The sequence below is a fragment of the Salmo salar genome, chromosome 04, assembly GCF_965601325.2.
Source record: "Salmo salar chromosome 04, fSalSal1, whole genome shotgun sequence".
In the NCBI taxonomy this organism is placed as follows: Eukaryota; Metazoa; Chordata; class Actinopteri; order Salmoniformes; family Salmonidae; genus Salmo; species Salmo salar.
The window spans coordinates 43854417-43880435 of record NC_138294.1 but is presented as its reverse complement, the minus strand read 5'-3'; the positions used below and the strand labels follow the sequence as shown (position 1 = coordinate 43880435).

Below are 26019 nucleotides of genomic sequence, written 5' to 3'. Positions count from 1 at the left end.
ACTATGCCATTATGAACAGGACGGCTGTATAGGCTTAATACTACGTCATTCAATGTAAGTGTAACCGTAAGCATTTCTCTGGCCAAAAACGCTATAATTTCCAGGGTATTTACAAGCAGTCGTCAGACTTTGCCGTGGGTCACTTCCTGCTCCTGGTTCTAAGCATCTAAACATCTGTTTTTTGTAAGATGGCTGCGTATTTCGCGTCCCCTTATCACAGAGACACATTAATGGCCATCAGAGTGCCTGGCTCCCTTTGAGCGGTTTATAGCGACGTGTCTTTGATTATAAGTAGTGCTCACCGCACAGAAAGGGAAGGAGACGCCTCTTTGATATCGCCCTGCGTTTACATATCAATGAGCTCCACCAAAGACTGGAGCTGAGCTATTCTCCTCAACGCCATTCCCAGAAAACATTTGAGCCAAAGAAAGTGCATCGAACACGCAACCAATCTGGCACAAACACATGTGCACTTTCGCACACGCACACAGATAGAAACACACACTCTCTCATACACTCTTACAGGGAAACACGTACACTCGACCCCCTTCATAAATAGTCAAACAGGCCCATGATAGAAAGTGTCTGAGTTTGGGATCCCATCAAGTGTTTATCCTCTGCTGGCTACAGCTAATTTGGTATTTAGAGCTGAAAGTGTCTTTACAGGTTTTCATTAGGCATCATTTTGAGGCTCATTTGAAATCAATCCCCTCTCCGACGCTTCGGCCCGCTCGGATGTCAGCTGGATGAAAAATGATCGGAGGCAGAGGGGCTCCTGACGGCCCCCCGTCCGTTGCGCTCGCCCGCGCCGTTAATACAGTATCATCTGGTACCAAGAGCAGGCAATTCCCCCATCTCATTACCAACAGGATCTGTAGGTCATTACGCTGGATGGATTCCCATTATCTGGACCAAGGGTTTTAGTCTAAAGATGGACGCCTTGCACTCTCCCTCTCCTCTAAACACGCGCCCTCTCTCCTCTTCACCTGACTAAACTCGCTCTCTCTCGACCCCATTCACAGACACGGCGCCCAAGAGGTCAGACTAAGGAGAGGGTCAGAGCGCCAGAAGAAAAGTCCTCCTCTACTCTGCTGTCCGTGTCACTCTGTTGAAGACACCCTGAAATGGCTTCCGTCAGGCAGTTGACCATAATTGTGACACTGCTGACATGGTCTCGTCAAGGTCGACACTCTGACTGGGAGAGATGGAGAGGAGCGTTCGTGTCATGCTCAGATCGTGCGATTCTTCTTCTTTCACAAAGGGCTGCTGTCGTTTGTGACAGGTCTACCCTTCATGTCCGTTTCCTGTGCGAACAACCCTGAGGCAGTGCACCCCGGGAGGGGTGGGGGGCTGCCGGGCTGGTGTCCCCAGCCCGTCCCTGTGAGGACCGCTGATCGGGCTGGTGTTGTGGCATTTCCTTGGCAGAGAGAGGAACGGGCGACACTGAGAATCCAGACAGAGTCTTATCTCGTTTTTCTCCGAGAGACATCTAATTTCATCCACAGAGCAGAGCCGGTCAGAGTGAGAGTTGTATTTGACCAGCTGGTTATCTGACACCGTAGCCTAGGGTGGGCTAATCAATGGTGCTCCTCTCCGACACCCAGAGACATGGAGGAGTGACACAGAGGAGAGCATGTGTGCCATGTATGAGAGGTCAATGGGATTGTCTGTGTTTATACCCATGTGGCGCGTGAGCATTTCATGTGCAAACGTCATAGTGAATTTTATATTTGTCCTCTGCTCTAATGATGTGTGTTCGTACATGTGTAACCTCCTGTATATACTAGAACTACTGGTATGTAGTGTACAGTGTGTGTGTGTGTGTGTGTGTGTGTGTGTGTGTGTGTGTGTGTATGTTCCAGTGTGTGCTGTGCGGCAGCCTCAGTGTGAGTGGTCAGTATGCAGCCCCAGTCCCTCTGAGGGCCATGATTTATGGGACATTAATTCCTGATGGCTGGAACTGGGAGAATATTTCAGCTGGAGGACGAAGGGCTGGAACATTTTCTGAGCCGTCAGCAGGAAAGACAGAACAGATCAGGGGGTGCTTCAGCCATTTGAGGTGACAGCACTTCTCTGATCCATACATATAACCTACGCTTCTATTTGTTAGAGAGAGAGGCACTAGTCATGTCAGACGCAGGCCGCCCACGAACAGGGTTATCTGGCAGACTGTTATGGTATAACTCATTATGGAAATGAATATTATTATGTGAGAGTGGACTCTTAAGAGAGCACAAAACAGAATTCTGAATCTATGTTGTCCAGTGAGGTGTCTTGCTGAATACATTGCAACTCTCGTTCTCAGTATTGTCTGTGGTTTACATCAGTGCTGTTCCTTTGGTTCCCACAAGGGGCAGTATAGTGAGCTCAGAGCCCGTGGGAGAGGGTCTGAGCCACAGAATGAAGGTCTGAAGAGAAGAACCGCAACACGCAGCTCAGTAACAGTATACTTAAACACATGGAACAACAACAACACAAGAAACCAAAACACTGATGATGTAATTGACAATGTCAGGAATGTTGTGTCAAACGGGTCCAATGTCTTTCTGCAAATGAAACTTACTTGTTACAAAACAACGACTCTGCTGCCCAAGTTCCAGAGAGAAGAACGCGTCCACATGAAACAACAAGAGGAGCAGAGCCCAGGGGAACCACAGTGAAAGGTGATAGCTCTGACCCCAGCTCACAAGACCAGCTGGGATCACCCTCACACTCGCCACGCTGGTCAATACTGGACACGAAACAAACTGCTCAGGGCTATCCAATGACACTGTCTCTCGGTCAGATAAAGGGAAGAGGGGTGTCTCCTGTTGCAGCTGTGTGGAGGAAGGGAGGGAAGAAGGGAGGGAGGAAGGGCAAAAAAAGGAAGTGTGGGATCTATCTACCCCTTCTCTTCCAGCCTTCTCTTCTCTTGTGTTTTTCAAAATGGCAGCGAGACAGGAAGGGGCTGTTATCAAACAGGCCAATCAGACTAAACAAGAGTGACACTTGCCCAGCAAAGACACGGGGCTTCAAAAGAGGAGGAAAAAAAGGAAAGCGAGGTGAGCGATAGAGAGTAAAGAAGGAAAAAGTGCTGACCGGTTTGGTGGTTAGGGATTTGAAACGACTGTGCGCACACAGATCGCTAGGTGCCCACGCTTTCCCTACGAGCTTCCCCTCTCTCTCTCTCTCTCTCGCTCGCTCTCTCTTTCTGTCTATCTCTCGCTCTCTCGCCCTCTCTCGCTCACTCTCTACACCCCACACCTGTTTTTTGCTAACTCTGCAAATCACGTGCCTGACAGATTCCAGAGCCAGTTTAAATAATGCATGGGATTTCTCTTTTAACTTGTCAGTCGCAAAGGAAAAATATATCACTTCTTCTCTGATGTCATTTGTGATGGTGATTTTCCCTGACAGTACGCCATTAGACCAATGAGCCTCTTTTTTGCTCGGCTATTCTTCTCCAGTCGCCTCGACCAGAAACACATGTTCTCCTTTTAATATTCTCTTCCTTTTTTCCCTTGTTAACAGGATTTCAGAGGCATATTTATATTTAAAGACACCATTTCACAGGAGCCCCTGTGCCTCTTTGCAGCTTTTCGGCTGTAAAATCCAGCGAGTATAAACATCCTTTCAAACAGTCTCTCCGCGATGAGAAACAACTTCTGCTCCGCACTTTAGGAGACTCCCCAAAGTTAGATCGGGGGGGTTAAAGCCAAATTGGTCAACTGATTACAGGGCTAAAAGAAAACGATCAAGCGTTCGTCAGCTCTCTCTCTGCCTCCAAAAGCGATGATTTCTAAGTGTATTATTTTTTTTGGTCTTGAGAGGGGGGGGGGGGGGGGGGGGGGTGTCGCTGTTTGAGGAGATATGGGAGGGAGAGAGATTGAAATCGTGCCTATCTCCGCTAACCGTTGTACGCAGATAGCTGAAGGTTTTCTTACAGCCCATCCCGCACGGAGGGGAAAACGCAGCTTAGCTGGCCCTTTGATGTTCTCCAAAAAAGCAGCTTGCCTTCAGAGAGAGGGAGGGGGACCAAACACAGCCCCCGGGAACGCAGGAACGAGAAAGAAACAGGGAAAGAAAAGAGAGAAGGCGCGAGAGAGGGGTAGAGGGAAAAACAGAGACATCAGGCTTTGCAGCTGTCGTCTAGGGATCAGTGTCTTGGCCGCGGAAGAGAGAACACAACGGGTTAAAGTCGGAAGGATATCTTCTGAAGCTGTTTGTTCAACTTAAGAGACGTGATTCGCTAGATCAGATTCCAACGTCCCTACACCACCACCACCCACCTCTCAACAAAGCGTTGCTGCAAAACCAAGCAGAAACCACAAGGCCTTTCTTCCAACTCTTTTTAGGGTCAAAGTGGATTTTACTGAGATGAAGCGTGCTCCCCCTCCTTCTCCTCCCCTGTCTCTCTCAGGTGGCTGCTGCTACAGCTCTGGCTCTTGGTGGTGGGGTTGAGTCAAAGTCATATGAGAAGGCAAACCTGGGAGGGGGGGTGGGGTGGGGGGGAGTGGGGGGAGTGGGGGGGAGTGGGGGGGTGGGGTACATTGAGCATGCTTTAAAGCTATTCACAAACAGGCCCAAATTTGCGTAGGCACACTTTGGAAAAGTCTCCTCCTGCACACACACACACCCCTTCTGCTAAACCACTCAGGGATCCGTTTTACAGGTAGTGTGAAGGCATGGACTTACTCAGCTGAATAAAGGGGAATGGGTGTTAGTCGTTATTTCCACCCATGGACTCTGGTGGAACTGCTTTCTGTCTTTGGGTTATTGACCCCCAGGTCTCGGTGAAGTTTGTCCCTTCAAATGCCTTCTGCATGAGGGCTAACTCACTGGCTTCTTCATTTCGGGGAATGGAGTAGCCTGCTGAATTGTGGGTGACTTGTGTGACAGTGCGAGCTGAGGCCCACTTGCACGGCAGTGTTTCACCGATCCGCTGGACAGAACGCCAGGAAAGCCTGCTGCCTCTCTGTAATGATTATCAGCAGCATCATTATCATCATCATTATCATCGGTGGTGTGACAGAGAGGGGCCAGCTCACCGTAGTGCTGGTGTCAGGGAGGAGTACATTAGAGGGTCTGTGACAGCATGGGACACACAGGCACCCAGCCCTCGCTACTGACACACCCTCTTCTCTCCATCCAGCTCTGTCATCGTCGCCCAATCTCATGGCTGTCTCGTTACAATGTACTGGAGGAGATTTAACTATCGGTAATCATCTGGGTTAAGGTGTCACGTTACACCAATATTGCTACATGGCTTCATTTGATCAGGAACATCAATTAGGCTCAGCAAGACAGCGGGATTCATGGACACTTTCTGCCTGCCTACTGTCGCCAAGGCCAGCCACTCTTTTACCGTGCAAACAGCATCACCCCAAAATACAAATATATGAATCCAGTAAATACTTTTGTAAGTTCTCTGTTTCCAGCTAGCACATTTGGCTCCTTGGAAGCTAACACATTTGGTTCCACTTGGTTCCCTGACCGCTAAAACGGAATGTTTTTTAAACGTTCTGAGAACGGAAGTGAACATTTATTCTGTTCTTGGAACGTAGAGTTATAGTTGCAGGAAGGTTCTGAGAACGTTTTACTATGGTTCCCTGAAAGTTTTCTTGTGAGGATTTATAAACCTTCCGGGAATGGAAATTATAGGTTATTTGGAGGTTTTTGAATAGCTTCCTTAAAGACTTTTAATAACACTGCTAGCATAGGTGTTACCTGTCCCAAACCTGCTGTTTTCAACTCTCTAGAGACAGCAGGAGCGGTAGAGATACTCTCAATGATCGGCTATGAAAAGCCAACTGACATTTACTCTTGAGGTGCTGACTTGTTGCACCCTCGACAACTACTGTGATTATTATTATTTGACCATGCTGGTCATTTATGAACATTTGAACATCTTGGCAATGTTCTGTTATAATCTCCACCCGGCACAGCCAGAAGAGGACTGGCCACCCCTCATAGCCTGGTTCCTCTCTAGGTTTCTTCCTAGGTTCCTGCCTTTCTAGGGAGTTTTTCCTAGCCACCGTGCTTCTACACCAGCATTACTTGCTGTTTGGGGTTTTAGGATGGGTTTCTGTACAGCACTTTGAGATATCAGCTGATGTAAGAAGGGCTATATAAATACATTTGATTTGATTTGATAGGTTAACTGGAACTACACAGACAGGACACATGGAAATGTATTTACTTACGCAGTAATCGTGCAAAAACATTTCTTTTTTATTGTGGCACGGCGTCAGTGAGATTCAACCCTATGATCTTCTGTTGTCTGTCCATGGAATTAGTCCACTGCCCCACCAGGATGGAGCTAGAATGCCATGTTTTTTCTCGTTATGCTGAAGTACTGAAATTACCACAGAAGCATGTTGTTTCTTAACATTCTCGGAACAATTTGAGAAGATTACTTTAAATAGAGCCATGAGGAAACCTGGTGGAAACGTTATGCTGAAGTATTACAATTCCCACAGGAGAACGTTGTTTCTTAATGTTCTCTGAACTATTTGAGAACATTCCCAATGTCAAACCAGTTGGAGAACGTTCCTAGAACATTACCAACCTTTTTATTCAATATAACCATGTTTAAACATTTAGAAAACGTTCTGTAAATGTAATGAAACGTTATTTTTGTCAAGTTCCTTAAATGTACTGAGAATGTTCCAAGTAACTATACTGCACCATTCCCAGAATGTTGTGGGAAGGTTGTATGCAAAATAACCACAGGACAACACGCTCTCACCAAGCTCTAAGAAACATATGGAAACATATGGTTCTCAGAACGTTTATGTGCTAGCTGGGTTTTCTCCCTCGCAGGCCTTGTGTGTTTATATGTAAACAGTGTGAAGTATAAATAAGTGTGCACATCAGTTTGTCCTGTCTCTGTGTGTGTGTGTGTGTGTGTGTGTGTGTGTGTGTGTGTGTGTGTGTGTGTGTGTGTGTGTGTGTGTGTGTGTGTGTGTGTGTGTGTGTGTGTGTGTGTGTATATTTACTTGTCCCTCTACATATTCAGACTCATGTCTCTATCGGGGGCGTCTGCCGTGGCTCTGGGCGGTGATAAAGAAGGCTGTCTGCGTGGTGCCTCTATTACCCGGCCCGCCGCCACGCGCGTTGTTAGTCACACACGCTGCCATCACCACCATCTAAATGCACGGTCAGGTCGCAGCCATTAAGGACGCCATTAGCCTCAATAAAATACGGCTAAAGTGAAAGCAACGCGAGGGCCAGAACCAATTACCTGTAGTCACGTGTGAAGCAGCCATGGAGAAAGAGACATGGCCAGTGGAAGTTTACAAGGAGACAAACCTTTCCCCACAGTCTCTACCTAAGATATCTACTAGAGACGGCTAGACAGGTTATTAACATACCGGCTGTGGACTTGAACAGATACATCTGTTATTATTGGGGGGGGGGGGGGGTAATATTTTCATTTGAGTTGACAGTCCTAATACATATGTGAATTACCTTTATTATAAGGGTTTTCTGTTATACATTCCTGTTTATTGTGCCTCAATAGTTAGCTGTGATACATTTTCTTTTAAAGTACAGTATGTACGTTGCTTTGCCTCTGACCTGCGTTGGAGTTGAGCTCGTCGTTCTCTGACTCGGTCCCGTTCTGGCTGCCGGCTCCGTGGAGGTTGTTCATGGCCATCAGCTTCATCTTCTGCAGCTTCATAGCCTCGGCCATCGCTGCAGCCGTCAGCCCTGCAGGACAACACATAAATACTGTACACAAATCACACGCATACACAGCAAGGAAACACACACACCTCAAATCAAAAATCAAATCCAATGTTATTGGTCACATACACATATTTAGCAGATGTTTTTGCGGGTGTAGTGAAATGCTTGTGTCCCTAGCTCCAACAGTGCAGTAGTAGCTAACGATACACAACAATACACACAAATCTCAAAGTAAAAGAATGGAATTAAGAATGTCGTAGTGGTATTGACTAGAACACAGTAGAATACAGTACATACATAAGAAATGGGTAAAACAGTATGTAAACATTATTAAAGTGATCAGTGTTCCATTATTAAAGTGACCAGTGTTCCATGTCTATATACGTAGGACAGCAGCCTCTAAGGTGCTGGGTTGGGTAACCGGGTGGTAGCCGGCTAGTGACAGTGACTAAGTTCAGGGCAGGTTGGATGGAGGCCGGCTAGTGATGGATAGAACAAAATGCCCTACAAGGTAATAAAATGGCAGATGTTCATACAGTATCACTGTAATACAGGCCTTTGCAGCTCTTTAGAGTAGAACACAACTTGGATGCTGTGTCATGCTTTGTTTTAAGTCTTTCACTGTAGTCTCTCTCAGTCCAAGCATGTGTACTTGGTCTCCAGAGACATGTCTATAGAGGAGCCAGAGTGAGGCTTTCGCTGGCCCCAGGCCTCCCCTGACCCCTCCAATCCAGGGACAGCTGAGGGGAGCTGGGGCCGCTGGTGGCGGTAGGGAGGGTCCCCCCCGTCCGTCTCAGGAGAGCGCTCACTCCCTGAGACTCTCTAAGAAGCCCAGCTACCTTCAGCTCATCAAGGGCTCCACAGCCCCGGAAGCCATCATCACTCTGCCCAATTAGGCCCCTAATTAATTCAATTAGACGATGAAGGGACACATTAAGTAATTAATTAAATGACGACGCAATGCCTCCTTGCTTTGCCGTGATCTAAATTTCTTTGCAAATCAGGACAAAAAAATAGACATCTTTTTCATTTTCTCCCCAGGTTCATTCAGACAGTATATGTCACCTTGATCTAATTCATTAACGGAATCGCCTGGAACGGAATGGGAGACGTGTAAAAAAAAAAAAAAGAGAAAAAAAGCTCATTCATTTATCATTTAATTTTGTTGGTATGAACATGAACACTTAAGTTACTTTCCCCGTGAAGGGAAGAGAGTCTGATCGGAACCCCATTACTCCACCGCTGTCAAACACCAAAGGCGGAAAATTAACTGTGCCGCTCTCGTCGGCCAATGTTTCTCAATTCCACTACACACGGCAAGGCAAATAAACCAGCAAATTATTCTAACTTGAAAAAATATAGACAGGCACAGATAGAGTGGGAGAGGAGAGGGAAGGGTGGGGGGGGGGGGGGGTTAAGACAAATGAATCTCTGTCCTTACATTTATATTAAAAAAACAAGCCTTCTATTTTTATGCATCCCGGCCCCTCTCTTCCAAGCGTGCCTGAGGAAACAGGCGAAATGTTTTCAATAGCTACATTTAAACAAAATGTCATGATGATTGATTCATTTTATTATGAGTTCATTTTGTTGCCTAATCCCAGACAGTCAGAGGCACAGCTGCAGCAGCTTGGAGGGAAACTCAAACCTCTTCTTGAGCACTGAATTAGCTGTCGACGTGTGGCCGAGGGGGGAAACAGGAGAAAAACAGCTGACAACAACATGGAGGGAGCACGACGTCAACTCTGCTAGTGCCGTAAAAGCTTGGCAGAGCCATCCATATATCAAGCCTTATTTTTGGTGGGATTTGAGGATGCGCTTGGGGGGGAAAAAAAGACTTGCATGCTTGAAATTCATCTTGTCGTGAACTACTGTAAAGCCTTGTCTAAACAGAGAGGGCAGAGCCAGAAGGTTTAGACGAGCTAGGACATTTTCCCATATCTGATCATATGATCTTCTAACGCGTCTAGACTACTAGGGTCACTGAGGATTACTGGCTGGCATACATGAAGTTGGCTTATACGGAACTGCAAATGATAATTTATGCTAAGAGTTTGTCACTCTCGTCATACAAAATCCCTTCTTATTAGAGTCTTGATTCCACTAATTCTACATATGTAAACTGAAGTACATGAACAGGATGAGCTTGCAAGCCAAAGTAAGGTAGCGAAGCTTCAAAACTCTGCTTGAATTTGTAGCAGCTGTATTGGCCCTCATCATAAACTAAAAGCTATTGTCTGTGTCTCTGTGATCTCTCATCGCTGCCTATGCTCTCTGTCAACTAACTTTCAATATATGGACAAGTCATACGGTGGATCGACTGTTTATGCCCAGTCCAGGCCAAGTTCTCTCTGAGAAGGTAAAATTACCTCGAAGCTTATTATGCACTACAATAGTCTATAGCAGCTCTGATTGAGGTGAGAGAGAGAGGCAATCAACAACCGCTGCCTAGCAGACCACATCGAGAGCATAAAATACCACAACAGAGAAAAAACACAATCAGTGCATTGTCTTTATACATTTTTCCCCCCTCCTGATTTTACATGGAAGACGAGCCTGTGAGATCAAACAGGGAACGTAACAGTAATTGATGTTTGAGTAAAGTCACGACCCACGGAAATGGGAGCCCGCGGATGAAAGGGGAGCGGCGTTTTCCAGGGGTGGACAAACAGATTGCTTATTGTTTGCCTTTCATAGCGCTCCTTAGATGTAGAGGACCCCGGTCAGCCCCCACTTTGAGAGGCCTGGCCCTCAGAGTCAGCCCTGCTAGATGAGTGTAAGGCAGTCAGGCACATCGGACTGGACGAGCCATCCATCCTATTTTCTCTTTTCAAGCCCCATCCTCCCTTCCTCCCTTTCTCTTCACATCAGATTGGGAGGGGCCATTCTTGCGGCTAATCGTTAATCTGGCTGGGATGGTCTGGGGCGTAGCCCTACCCTGTTACCCTGGGCAGGTTACAGAGGGCCTTTGTGGTCTCTCTGGGGTCAGACACAGGCCAGAATTCCTCCCGTACATTCAGTCCTATTGGCTTTTGTCAGGCCCAGCCCAACAAGGCGTCTGTTTAATTAAAGGGGGGGATACCTGGTCAGGCGGATTCCATAGAAAAAAAGTTCATTCCATTCTTGTAATCTTTGTCTGACCCAGCACTGTGGCTATTGATTTTAATAAAGACGCTGGTATTCGCTGGTCCGTTTGGATATTCATTGTGCAGCAGAGACATTCATCTATGGCCACTGGAGGAAGACAGCAAAGGAATGCAGATATATTACCTTTACACAGTCCCTTGTTTTAAAAAAAAATCTTCCTATCATTATAATCAGTACCACCTCCAGCCTTTTGGGGCCCGACGTGAAATTTGGTTGCCCCCCCCACCCCCCCCACCTCGCAGGAAAAACGTTTTAGTGCCCCCCCCCTCTTGGCAGTGGATACTTTTTTTTGCGATGTTAAACTACATTTCCTAAAATTCGGCACATTCTGCCATGAGGTGTAGAGAAAGTGTTGCAGTTTTAAATCACATTTTCTTAAATTCTTCACATTTTTGCCATGTTCATATGATATCTGAGTGAGAGTGGCTAACAAAATCAATGGGGGCCCCCTGGAGTTCAGGGCCCCTGAGCGCATGTCCTGCATGCCAGGTGGGTAGTTTGGTGATTATTAGGCCTACTATTAAAAGGTTTAGATACCTGGCTAGTTTACCTAGCAAAAAATAAATAAAAATGGTAGCTGACATTGGCTAATTGAGTGACTGACATGAGTGGAAAACTCCTGAAATTTTGAAATGGCCCGATGGAGCAATTTCTTAACTTCACTGTCATTGGGCAAGCAATTTGATTGCAAAGAAAACAAGTCTGGCCGGGCACCACGAACAAAGTGAGACGGGAACTCCCTCCCTCTGCGCAAACACAAGACACCTGCACAGCTGCTGTAGTCCACAACAACGCTGAAGAATGACAAGACAATGGGAACGAGATGAAGAGGGAAAACGGAGACTATTACGCACTACCACCAAACAAAGGTATGTCAAAGTGTGTCAAGCAAGTGAAAGCTTTGAACACGTCGTCAACTGTTAGGACAGTTAAACTGCCGTCACATTGACACGTTTATTCATTCTAATGCCATCGTTGAATTTGTGCCGACTTTCACTATTTACCAAGGCCACTTGGTGCTTATAGTGGTGTTTAGGCGTCTGATGTTTTCATCATTTGACGGTGCGTATTGGTGGTTGGTCTATTTCAATTTTTTTGCCGTTATAAAAATAAGCTGTCAGCATGTTCCAACACAGAACTTTTCTTGAACAGTTGAATTTGTGTGTTATTTGTTGTTGTTGGGTTTTTACATAAACGAATGAAAATGCTATTGTGTTAAATGAAATAAAATACAAATCGTATTCTAACGTTACCCTTCATAAACACCACCAAATATTTATTAATGACACTGTTAGAATGTTGCAGTCAGAATGACTGAAGGGGGGGGGGGGGGTACCCATCAAGGCCCAACAGTTCTAATGTTAAATTACTTTTAAGCCTTGAGACAATTGAGACATGAATTGTGTATGTGTGCCATTCGAAACGGGGCGTGGTAGTAGGTGCCGGGTGCGCTGGTTTGTGTCAAGAACTGCAACGATGCTGGGTCTTTCCCGCTCAACACTTTCCCGTGTGTATCCAGAATGGCCCACCACCTAAAAGACATCCAGCCAACTTGACACAACTGTGGGAAACATTGGAGTCCACATGGGCCAGCATCCCTGTGGAACGCTTTCGACACCTTGTGGAATCCATGCCCCGACGAATTGAGGCTCTTCTGAGGACAACTCCATATTAGGAAGGTGTTCTTAATGTTTAGTACACTCAGTCTATATATAATATACATTCTTTTTGGGGGTCGGGGCCCCCTAACGGCCGCGGGGCCCTACGAGCAGTGCGTAGTCTGCGTATCGGACGAGGCGGCTCTGATTTTAATGCAAGGGAATTTTCCATCATGAAGCTTATAACACGGACAGCAGTGCACAGCTTATTCTATCTAAAGTCCTGGGGGGGGCAGACAATTCGCACAGATATCGAGTCAGTGCGTGGAGCAGCGGTGTCCATATATGTAGCAGTACGTGTCGCCGGCACTATCGCTCTCACTTCAGATATTCACTTAAAGGCCATTACAGGCATACAGAGGAGTAGGACTCCATTGAGCTGGAAGGGCTCACTCAAAGCTCTCTTTCGGCCCAAACAATTCCACCAGATTGGCTTAACAATTGTACATGTGAATTCATACAAAGGAAAGGGAAGGGAAAAAACGGATTGCCTGTGAGAACAAGCCTGCAGAGATCGTGTTTTTCAGCCAAAACGGTCACTTGTGTTCATCTCAATTCTCTCCACCGCATGCGTTATCGCATTTTACATTTCTCCTTTTCAATGGGGAGAATAACATCTTTTCTTCACTCTGACAGAGTGTCCCAGGAAAAGTATCAGATTTGGTGTGAAAGAGGAAGAGGGCAATGGGGGTTGAAGGGGGGGTTGGGCACAGACTCTGCCTTTGATTCTCAACACAGTAAATATGACCTTCCTATTCCGCGTTTTCAAGTAAACTGAGATTGCGGGAAGGACAAAAAAAGGAAGGGGGTAGGGTATACTGTATTTAATTCACCTTTGGAATTTCCGAACAGCGGAACAAGGAGGAGACGAACGCACAACAAAGAGAGATGGCTCCGAGGCGTAATCAAACCCCCGTGCATTCTACAAATGTGGTGAGAATCCCAGAAATAGGGCAAGATGGAGGTGGCTATTAAAGCCAGGATTACCTGCAGCTTGTGGCCTTGTGCTGTTCTGGACCTGAGCGGAAGGCTGCTAGGACATGACCATGTCCGCCTTCTCCAACATACTGTATTGTTACAATACGACATACAGTACTAGCTCTGTGCTGCAAAACGGGCCGTGTCAGTCGAGTGTCCCAATACAGACCTTCAATAAGCCACTGGGCTTTCAAATGCAAAGCTTAGCCGGAATAGAAGGCCCATCAATTGAACTGGAGAATCTGTGAGAGAAACCCTTTGCTTCAGCCTGTGCTGCTGGGAGCAGAGTGCCTTAACGAAGGCTGTAATTAGTCCTAATTAAGTCAGACCCTAATGTTGAGGCGTGCCGTTATGAGAGAGCACGGAGCAGTAGGAGAAGTGGGAGTTGGGGGTGCCATTGTCTTGTGGGGACGCACACACACACACACACACACACACACACACACACACACACACACACACACACACACACACACACACACACACACACACACACACGTAATGTCATACTCTACAGATCATCAAAGATTGACCCATTGGCCCATCTCTCCACCAGACTACATGTCAATATTCTCCAGTCAGATACCAATGACAGAGAGATTTTTCAGTATTACAATAATACAATATAAAACATGTATTTATTTGATAACCTTATCTTTGATCACACATCTGTCAATCAATCCCCGCTATCTGTCTGTGTTCTGTTGACATTGGCAGGGGGGTGTGCAGGGGACACACTAACCAGCCAGTGATTGGAGTCTTTCAACACATGAGCTGAATCTCAGATGTAGCTTTGGAGGAGTGTGAAAAGGATGAATCCTGGAATAGAAATGCCCGTTTGCATGACACGGGCTGGAGAGGAGACTGGAGAGACCACCGTGTCTTCATGACCCTGCCCCCCTCTCTCTCTCTGTCTCTGTCTCTGTCTCTGTCTCTGTCTCTCTCTCTCTCTCTCTCTCTCTCTCTCTCTCTCTCTCTCTCTCTCTCTCTCTCTCTCTCTCTCTCTCTCTCTCTCTCTCTCTCTCTCTCTCTCTCTCTCTCTCTCTCTCTCTCTCTCTCTCTCTCTCTCTCTCTCTCTCTCAATGTAATCTCATCCTACAGTACTCTGACCTTCTGTAGATTACATCTTTACATTTTAGTCATTTAGCAGAGGGGGGGGGGGGGGTGATGGGGTCGCTTATCCAGAGAGACTCTTAAAACGTTATTGTTGGATAAGGGCTTGTCAGTAAGCATTTCCCCCGTAAGGTGAAATACCTGTTGTATTCGGCGCATGTGACGAATAAAATTAGATTTGACCTACAGGAGAAATTAGGGTTAAGTGCCTTGCTCAAGGGCACGCCGGCAGATTTCTCAACTAGTCGGCTCGGGGATTTGAACCAGCAACCTTCCGGTTACTGGCCCAACGGTTTTAACCTCAAGGCTACCTGTCGCCCCTCATGTATTGTACATGCAATATGCGACACGTTCTCACACATACTACATGTGCGTCAATGGGGGGGGGGATTATTACAATAATAACCACATAAAATACTTTTTCTGTTCTGTGTTAAGACCGGTGCAATTTTTTTTTAAAGGGCTAGTCAATTCTCATCTCTTGATGTGGTATGAAAATGAAAAACGTGTATGAAAAAAAAATGTGAGGGGTGGTGAATATGTCCCAGTAGCAAATCCTTAAATCTTTCTCTTATCCCTTTAATTGTCTGCATCTAACGTTAAAGGTGCCACTTTCCACCTGCTCCTTCTTGTTTAACAAAAGCAGAGCCTTAATCTTTCTCTTATCCCTTTAACTGTGTGCATGTGTGTTTGTGTGAGTGTGTACATACATGCGTCTGTGTGTGTGCCCGCGTGTACATGCATGTGTGTGTGTGTCTATGTGTGCGTCAGTCGATGGGCTCAATTTTAATTGAAGGCAGTCAATTCAGGAAGTAAACTAAAATGACAATCCAACAATCGAAAAAAGGGCATTTAATTTAAGCGACTCCTCAATAAAGTGAAAAGTAGAAGCTATTTATATAAAACGTTTTTAAAATGCCGATTTGTTTTTACTACCTTCAGCCCAACCGTGTGTGTGTGTGTGTGTGTGTGTGTGTGTGTGTGTGTGTGTGTGTGTGTGTGTGTGTGTGTGTGTGTGTGTGTGTGTGTGTGTGTGTGTGTATGTGTGTGTGTGTGTGTGTGTGTGTGTGTGTGTGTGTGTGTGTGTGTGTGTGTGTGTGTGTGTGTGTGTGTGTGTGTTTGTGTGTGTGTGTGTGTGTGTGTGTGTGTGAGTAGTAGGGACACTACTCTCTGCGTCGTCCAAGTGGCCACAGGACACAGGCAATAATTAGCAGACACAGCAGCAGCAGCTTGCAGTTTTATATTACATCAAGGTAAACTCACACTGCTAGGAGAGGAGATGACTTATATCAAACGGGAATAAGCTGTTAATTAACTCCCTGCCGTAGCAATCACTTCCTCTGTTTCTGCTATGGACTTAACCATCGCTGGCTTCAATACGTATCCATGTACAACCCCCCCCCCCCCCCCCAACGGTCTTATTGGAAAACGGACATAGCCTTGTAATGGCTGTTTGAATGGGAAAGTCAAGGACAATGTGAGCTGAAGCGAGAGGCTGAGGAGTCAAGTGTCTGGACTGTGTCTCCTCACTCTTAGCGGGGACTTTCTTTATCGTGGTCGGAGCCTGGTCTGCTTTGCTCTGGGAATGGGATTCGGTTGGTACGTGGGAGTGCTGATCTGGACGTGTCATCAACAGTGGCCCTGGCGGGGAGGTGGGCCGTGGGTGGCAGAGCAGGAGTAGATTAATAACCTTGGCTGTGTACAGGGCTGTAGTGTTCAGGGCTCAGGATGTAGCAAGGCTTTATGGGGGCGAAACCCTGTGTGTCTCCCGACAGGGGATGCCAGAGCACGACTGGAGTCGGAAAGCCAGAAACACGTCTCTGTGTGCTTTATTGGTGTTATTGCTTTTTAGAAACTGGGTGGTTCGAGCCCTGAATGCTGATTGGCTGACAGCCGTGGTACATCAGACAGTATACCACAGGTATAACAAAACATTTATTTTAACTGCTCTAATTACGTTGGTAACCAGTTTATAATATCAATAAGGCACCCCAGGGGTTTTGGTATATGGCCAGTATAGCACGGCTCAGGGCTGTATCCAGGCACTCCGTGTTGCGTCGTGCCTAAGAACAGCCCTTAGACGTGTTATATAGGTCGTATACCACACCCCCTCGTGCCTTATTGCTTAATTATACACACGCAGGCATGCTTGCACATAGCACGTACGCACACGTGCACACACACCACTGTTGCATTTGTGGCCGTCTGCAGCGAGTGTGAAGAGGGAGAGGGAGCTGAGACCGGCACTGATTTCTAGGCATCCCTTTAACCCCAGGAACTCGTTAATGTTTCATGAAAAGAGCCACTAGAGTCCTCACTGGCTGACTCACAATATCACCAGAGGTCCCAGTAAACTCCAGATGAGTGGTGTGATAGTGGAACGGGACAGGAGCCTAGTGGCTCTTCTTTAACAAAGAGAATGAGGAGGCAGGGGGGATTTTCTCCTGTGTAGAGGCAGCCCAGGAATCTGTCAGAATCACTGCAGAAGATGGAAGGGAGGGAGGGAGGGAGGGGGGGGGGCACTGCTGCCTGTGCACTGCAGTTGAAGGGTAACCTTTACTTAACCTTTCATATGTTGAAAGCACATTTCGCCACTGACTTATTAATTTGGACAAGGTCACCTTTTTTTTTCATTTTAATACCAGATTAGCGGAGCCAGATCGTGAACTTTGATGTGGAAAATGTGCAGATGAGGGCAACTCTCTGGGCCACCGTGTAAAAATTAGCAGGACTTTATTGACGTGCTATTGACCATTTTTTTTTCTAAAGAGGAGAAATGTCAATGCTTGCTACACAAGAGTAACAAGCAGAGTAAGCACTAAAATCTCAATTTACATACGCCGCTGTCAAAATTAATAATAGAATGTGCCGGATGCCGTTTTTTTCTGCCCTGTTCAGGCAGCGGGGTTGATGGGACTGTGGAGGGCTGGCTGCGTAAAGGGCGGATGTCTGTCCCCAAAACCCCACTGCTGTCCTTCACGGAGAACCACACCGCTGTGTTTCACAGAGACACACACTTCTTTCCTTCACAGAGAACCCACGCTGCTGTCCTTCACAGAGAACACCCCCACAGCTGATCTTCACAGAGAACCACACCGCTGTGTTTCACAGAGAACCACACTTCTTTCCTTCACAGCAGATGCTATTTTAGGAATGTGACGGGCTTCACCATGCTTCACTAACTTTATATAGGAAGTAAAGAGACTAATATATCCCTCGACATGACAAGGAAGACACGACCTAAATAACACAAATGCATAACTTATACTACGCACCTTATCCGTGATTACACTTTTTTTGATTGGGGAAAACATTTATAAAAAATAAATGTGGTTTATAGTCATGCAAAAACATGCAAAAGTTTGCCTTCATGCCCTGAGTAAACAGTACCACCAAAATCATTAACATCCTCAGTGTGTGATTTAAGGATTATGTCATTAATGAGAATCAAACTTTACCAAGATTACTGAGAAGTGATCTCACCCCAGGGTGACCACACGGTCTGTCATTACAGCGAGAGGGGAGAAGGGCACAGAATTACACAGAGCTAATCCCACCCGCACAACCTGGGGATTATTTTACAGAGTAGGAGATGATTTTACAGAGTAGGAGATGATTTCTTTTCTTAAGAGGCTTTCGCAACCTTTATGGAATGGGGAGCAGCCTTCATACAGACAGTATGTAGCCTGCAGCGACAACGACATGCACACACACACACACACACACACACACACACACACACACACACACACACACACACACACACACACACACACACACACACACACACACACACACACACACACACACGGTCCTGAGCGTGAGTCACTGACTTCAAACTGTCACTCATCTGGCGTCCCCTAATTAAGTGTCTAATTATAGAGCTAATGCTGGCGACTGCAGCCACGATAAAGAGGACATGATGGCTACAGCAGACATACACAAACACACAGGGACGCGCACACACCACCACCAGTTGGTGGGTTTCTCTGTAGAGTCAAATCAAGGAATTACATTTGAGTGACAGCATGAAGAAGAGAAGTAGACCTCACTACAGCGTGACCGGTATTACCATTTTAATGTTACCTCAACCTCTGTAGCGAACAGCTAATCCTGTACTGTATGTTCGCAATCCACTTCCTGCCCGGGGTAAGGGCTCGATTGTGGTTGACACACAGCATAACTAGAATGTGGCTAACATTGGCTGGCTGAACAGGACACTGCCAGGGTGCAATGCCAAGGGTTGGAGGGGGGGGGGGGGGGGGGGGGTCCAGGAGGTTCAGGGAGATATACTGGGCAACCTTGGGGTGTTCAGTATCTATCATGTCATGAATGAGATACAGGAGGTGCTTTCAAATGTCACGATGAGAAGGAAGGTGCATCAGATAAGCTCATTAGGAACGAGTCAGATCGGGGCTCTGCATTCATCTGCGCCACGGGACAAACGCAGCGTTTCACCAAGAGGAAAAAGAAGAGAGCGCTCAGCTTGTGTTTTCGATCCTGTCTCTGCAGATCAATAGGAAAAGTCAAGGAGAAGCAATACGGATCCACAAAAGAGAACCACTGACTCGTGCATTTAAAAGAGGGAGGAAAAGAAGTACTTAGTGATTTGCATTGCCTTGCGTGCAGCGTTTCTCCCTGTACCACTGGTCTCTCTCTCTCTCTCTCTCTCTCTCTCTCTCTCTCTCTCTCTCTCTGATTATAACCTCTTTGTTTTTACAGTCTCCTCCTCATTAACCAAGCCCATCCTGATCATTCCTGAGAGCACGTTTCCAGACAGCCAGATCACTGGAAATACAAATGAAAAGCCCCCCCTCCTTCTCCACAGATCCTTCATTAAATACGGATTGGGGGCCACCCACCTACGCCGAGGCCTGGTGTTTAATTCTGCTCTGTGCGTTGGCAGGCGTGTGTCTCAGGGCCCCGGCTCTTTATCACAGGGATTTACAGACCCTCAGCGTCTGGCCCTCTCTCTCTTCTTCTCTCTCTCAATTTCTCTCTCCATCTCATCTCTCTCTTCCCCTCTTCCTCTCACTCTCTATCTACCTTTCCCTCTCTCTCCCTCTCTCAGTATTTCTGTAACCCAGGACTCATAAACAAGGCCATGGGAGAGCAGAGTCAATGACGCCAGTGGGCCCCAGCCTAATGCCAGGTAGGGTACCAGGCAGGGACGGACTGGCCATAGGGCAGTTCTGGCAAATGACTGATGGGCTGGTCCATCTTTAGCCGAGTGGGCCAGTCTACAGTAAATCGTTTATGTACCCTATTATTTAATGCAGAATGCAGAATGACCCTTATTCAGCCAATAATGGGGCTAAAATGCCTTGGCCGAGAAGCTAAAGGTTGGCCTCGGTCTGACAATGATGATGATGAAGACTGAGGTGACAAAGATCATGTTTGTGCCACGTGGGTCTTCTCTCAACAGCGGCCCTTGAGGTAGCCCTCCCAAGAAGGAGGAAGGCATGGATTAGGATAAATGTTGAGCACACAATGCTGGCTGGTTTACACCCTGATGTCCCCCCACCCCCAACCCCCCAGTTGATATCTATATTCCTGGCATCGCCTGGCTCCACTGCTCTCTCCCTCTCTCTGAAAGGCCTCTGTTCATTAGCATGCGCGAGGGCCAGGCTAGCCCATATGTCACTAAATAGAACCCCATGTTTTATTTATCCTCGGTTATTTTACTCAGAGACTTTAACCCCTTCAGATGAGCGTGCATCGAGCGAGGTACTGCCAAGCCGAGCAGAGCAGAGAAAAACAAACCAACACACAGGGAATCAACGCCAAGACCGACACAGAATCAGCTAATACGACGACCTGGGATTGAGGAGAGGTCAGAGAGCAATGCTACTGCACTGTTCCAGGAAGTCAGGAGAGAGTGCCAGGGTTCGCTGCCAGAACTTTGCCATGCGATTAAGGACATGGACATCCTACATTTACAGTAAGATGACCGTACTGCAATCTGCTCACCTGTATCAGCCAGGTAAAAGTGACCAATGCTGCAAGACAACAGTGGAGTATGGCTCTGGATAACTGGGATTCAGAGAAAAAAAAAGGCGATCCAAAACAGTAGTTAAATACTATTTGTCAGAGTGAGGCCGAGGGAAGAGGGGGAGTAGGAGGCCCTCCTCCCAGGTTTGGAGGGGAGAGGAGGGGGAGGGGGGGTTAAACAGATGGAGGACCAGTCCCCGGTGGGACATGTCATTCATCAAAGTCACCAGGAAGGCCTGTTTTGTTTTCAGAGAGAGAGAGAGAGAGAGAGAGAGAGAGAGAGAGAGAGAGAGAGAGAGAGAGAGAGAGAGAGAGAGAGAGAGAGAGAGAGAGAGAGAGAGAGAGAGAGAGTCAGGTGGTTCTACTTGGGGTTCGTGACAGCCTGCATGACACACACAACATCTTCCCTGTCTTCATCTCCTGCTCTGCAAAAAGTGAAACCACAGTTTAACACCTAAAACTCCTTAATAACCTAGTGGGAGGATTAAAGGAGCGAGAGAAACACATCACACACCTCTCTGGCTCTGACGACTCACTCTCTCTCTCTCTCTGTTCCTCCCTTCATCTCTCTATCTCTCCATCTCCATCTCCCCCCCTCCCCTGACCCAGATTGCTTCAGCAGTGTAGTCAGAAGCAGAAGTCATGCTTGACATAATGACTGTACTGTAGTGAGGATGGACTCATTATGCCTGCTGTTGGAGCTCCTCCCCTCCTCTCTCCGGAGTGCCAGGGGCTTAGGATGTTTCTGTCAACAGCAATCCAGGAAACCAAACGCTCCAACAAAGCTCCACAACACGTTGCTTTTGCTCGGCTCAACAACCCCCCCCCCCCCCCCCACCCACCAGTGCGCTAACTCTAAACACGAGAGGGGAAGCTTTGAGAGAGAAAACCAGTATTCCCTCATGAATACTTCTTCTTTCTTTTATTTTCCTCCCGCTCACAAGGTGACGCTGAGCAGTGAAGTACAAAACAGAACTGCAAACAACCACTGGGGGGAAGGGGGGAATACAGCTTGAATAAAGCTTGCTCGTTTGTACGGATAATTATCGCATTATATGTTAATAACAAAACAAACGGTTGCTAATAACTGAATGACAACTCCGATACAAATCTGCTTTTTGACGTCTTCTGTAAAATGTTTTTACTGAAATAGGAATCTTGTTACTGCTGACTACAGTAGTATTAATGCATGCAACAAACAAACAAATAGTTTTGTTGTCGCATACACCGGATAGATGCAGTGAAATGTGTTGTTTTACAGGGTCAGCCATAGCAGTACGGCGCCCCTGGAGAAAATGAGGGTTAAGTGCCTTGCTCAAGGACACGTCGACAGATGTTCCACCTTGATGGCTCGGGTATTCGAACCAGCATCCTACTGGTTACTGGCCCAACGTTGTAAGCGCTAGGCTACCTGCCGCCCTAGAACTACAACTGCCGCTGCTATCACCTTACTGTCATATAACTCAAATATATTCATCAAGAAGCAGTAAACATGAACTTTTACAGGGTCTCTAATCCATTCAGGATTCACGAGGAAGATACAGTATTCATGTTAGGTATCTAGAGTGCCTTCAGAAAGTATTGCTATTCCCTTGACTTATTCCACATTTTGTTGTGTTACAGCATGAATTCAAAAACGGATTAGATAGATTTTGTTTCTCACCCATCCACACACAATACCCCATAATGACAAAATGAAAACATGTTTTCATAAAATTTTGCAAATTTAATGAAAATGAAATACAGAAATATAAAATGTACGTAAGTATTGTCACGTCCTGACCAGTATAAGGGGTTATTTGTTATTGTAGTTTGGTCAGGGCGTGGCAGGGGTGTGTTTGTTTTGTGTTGTCGGGGTTTTTGGGTATTGTTCTATGTTTTGTATTTCTATGGGTTTTCTATGTTGTGTATTTCTTTGTGTTGGCCTGCTATGGCTCTCAATCAGGAACAGCTGTACATCGTTGTTGCTGATTGGGAGTCATACTTAGGTAGCCCTTTTTTCACCTGTCTTTTGTGGGAAGTTGTTTTTGCACTGCTAGGGTTAGCCTGCAATACTGTTTAGCTGTCGTTCGTTTTTTTTCCGTTTTCTTGTTTTGTGTAAATGTTCTAATAAAAGTATTATGAGCATTCACATACCCGCTGCATTTTGGTCAAATCCATACGACGCCCGTGACAGACCTTACCACCAAGAAAGGACCAATCAGCAGGGTAAGGAGTACGGTGAAGAAGGATGGACATGGGCGGAGATGAGGATGAGCATATCCAGGGCTATGGAGGAGTTAAGGGAGCATGAGAGGCAGCCCCCCCAAAATATTTTGGGGGGGCACACGGGTAGTTTGGCTGGGCCGGGGTTGAGGCCTAAGCCAACTCCCCGTGCTTACCGGAGGCAGCGTGGTACTGGTCAGGCCCGTGCTATGGGGTGATGCGCACGGCGTCGAGACCGAGCATCCACAGGCCGGTGTGCTCGGTGCCAGTGTCCCGCATTTGCCGGGGGGAGGCGGGCACCCAGCCAGTACGAGTGGTGCCAGTCCTGCGCTCGAGACCGCCAGTGCGCCTCCACGGCCCAGTGTATCCTGTTCCCGCTCCCCACACTAGCCCTGAGGTGCGTGTCTCGAGTCTGGTACCTCCTGTACCAGCCCCACGCACCAGGTCTCCAGTACATCAGCCCAGTCCAGTACGTCCTGCTCCTGCTCCTCGCACAAGCCCTGTGGTGTGTGTAAATAGTCTGGCGTCTCCAAAGCCAGCCCCACGCATCAGGCTTTCAGTGCACAGTCCCCATCCAGAGCTTCCGGCGACAGTTCCCCGTCCAGAGCTTCCGGCGACAGTTCCCCGTCCAGAGCTTCCGGCGACAGTTCCCCGTACATTGCTTCCAGCGACGGCCTACAGTCCGGAACCGAGAGAAACGGCCTACAGTCCGGAACCGAGAGAAACGGCCTACAGTCCGGAACCGAGAGAAACGGCCTACAGTCCGGAACCGAGAGAGACGGCCTACAGTCCGGAACCGAGAGAGTCGGCCTACAGTCCGGAACCGAGAGAGTCGGCCTACAGTCCGGAACCGAGAGAGTCGCCCTTCAGTCCGGAACCGGCGCAGCCAGAGTCGCCCTTCAGTCCGGAACCGGCGCAGCCAGAGTCGCGCTTCAGCCCGAGGTCTCCAGCGATGCGCGTCAGGCCGAGGTCTCCAGCCACGCGCCTTAGCCCTGAGCCTTCAGCGGGGGTGGACAGGTTAGGTTGGGGACTAAGGCCGGAGCCTGAGCCACCTCCGGGGTAGGAGGATTGGGGGGGGGGGTGTTGCACAAGAACCGTCGGTGACGGTGGCCACCCTCCGTTCCCTCCCCTGTAGTTTTGGGATTTTTTTGTTGTGGGTTATGGTTTTGTTAGTTTTTGTTTCAGGTGCATCCGGGGTTTGCACCTCTGGGGGGTTACTGTCACGTCCTGACCAGTATAAGGGGTTATTTGTTATTGTAGTTTGGTCAGGGCGTGGCAGGGGTGTGTTTGTTTTGTGTTGTCTGGGTTTTTGGGTATTGTTCTATGTTTTGTATTTCTATGGGTTTTCTATGTTGTGTATTTCTTTGTATTGGCCTGCTATGGCTCTCAATCAGGAACAGCTGTACATCATTGTTGCTGATTGGGAGTCATACTTAGGTAGCCCTTTTTTCACCTGTCTTTTGTGGGAAGTTGTTTTTGCACTGCTAGGGTTAGCCTGCAATACTGTTTAGCTGTCGTTCGTTTTTATTCAGTTTTCTTGTTTTGTGTAAATGTTCTAATAAAAGTATTATGAGCATTCACGTACCCGCTGCATTTTGGTCAAATCCATACGACGCCCGTGACAAGTATTCACAACCCTGTTAGAATCATCTTTGGCAGCAGTTTCAAATGTGAGTCTTTCTGGGTAAGTCTCTAAGAGCTTTGCACACCTGGATTGTACAATATTTGCACATTATTCTTGAAAAATCCTTCAAGCTCTCTCAAATTGGTAGTTGATCATTGCTAAACAGCCATTTTCAAGTCTTGCCATAGATTTTCAAGCCGGTTTAAGTAAAAACTGTAACTAGGCCGTTCAATGTCATCTTAGTAAGCAACTTAAGCAACAATAAGGTTATTGTCCTGCTGAAATGTGAATTTGTATCCCAGTGTCTGTTGGAAAGCAGACTGAACCAGGTTTTCCACTAGGATTTTGCTTGTGCTTAGCTCTATTCCATTTATTTTTTATCATTGACGATTACAAGCATACCCATAACATGATGCAGCCACCACCATGCTTGAAAATGTAAAAAGTGGTACTCAGGGATGTGTTGTGTTGGATTTGCCCCAAACATAATGCTTTGTATTCAGGACATTAAGTTAATTTCTTTGCTACATTTTTGGGGGGTTTGCTTTTGAGCCTTATTGCAAACAGGATGCATGTTTTGGAATATTTAAATTCTGTACAGGCTTCCTTCTTTTCACTGTCATTTAGGTCAGTATTGTGGAGTAACTACAATGCTGTTGTAGGCTTGCAAAAACAAAGGCGTTGAATACTTCTTCAATCAAGACATTTCATCTTTACATTTTTTTTATACAATTTATAATAGGGGCTATTGCGTGTAGGCCAGTGACACAAAACCTCAATTGAATCCCTTTTAAATTCAGGCTGTAACGCAACAAAATGTGGAAAAAGTCAAGGGGTGTGAATTCTTTCTGAAGGCACTGTAAATATGCTGTTTGCTTCTGGGAGAATGAGCAATGGAAATGCAGGTTGTCCCATGAACTTAATGAAAAGGCATTCAGGAATAATGTCCTCCTTGTCTGTGCTATCAACAAATGGGAGAGCCTTGAGGGAAAAAATAAATACAATAATTCATAATAAAAAATAATAAAAACCGCTGAAAACATTATTTGTATCTAAAACAAAACATGTACTGCTTGGTCGTTAAAGGTAAAGAAAATAATTTCAAAATAACGGAAGGTTGTATTTAATTATCACATTAAACTACATATCCAAAAGATACGACTCATTTGCCACCAATATAGCCTCTAATTGTGTCTTGTCATCAGTACTTCTATTACCTGGGTTGAGTAATACACTAATGCACCGCGGGGATAAAAACGTAAATGATTTTGAAGTGCATTTTAAAGAAGTCCCACCCACTGCAACAGAGGAGAATAATAACACAGGTCATCTGAAATCAATCACTAGCATGGCTAACTGACTGCTCTGGCTCCTCGTCTGCACAAATCAATATCCTTACTGGCCATTGTGAGGACTAAATTGCCGCCACCATCAGCAATTCAAAGAAAAAAATATATAAAAAGACAAGCAAAAATGTGCTTAACAAGACAGAACCTATAGTTTGCTGTAGGTACACTTTTCAAATAGACAGCTAAATGCAAAACACACCGAGACACGCAAAACACACAGACGCACACAAAACACGTGTGTACAAACACACGCACAGATTACACCTAAGCACAGTGACAGGCATGG

General features: G+C 46.6%; 1 protein-coding gene across 1 annotated transcript in view; it reads right to left on the bottom strand.

The window, feature by feature from the left end:
• dacha (dachshund a) overlaps positions 1-26019 on the bottom strand; it is a 128924-nt gene that overhangs the window by 38508 nt on the left and 64397 nt on the right. Inside the window, 1 exon segment of the mRNA XM_014195978.3 lies at positions 7558-7689. Coding sequence (XP_014051453.1) covers positions 7558-7689 — 132 coding nt within the window.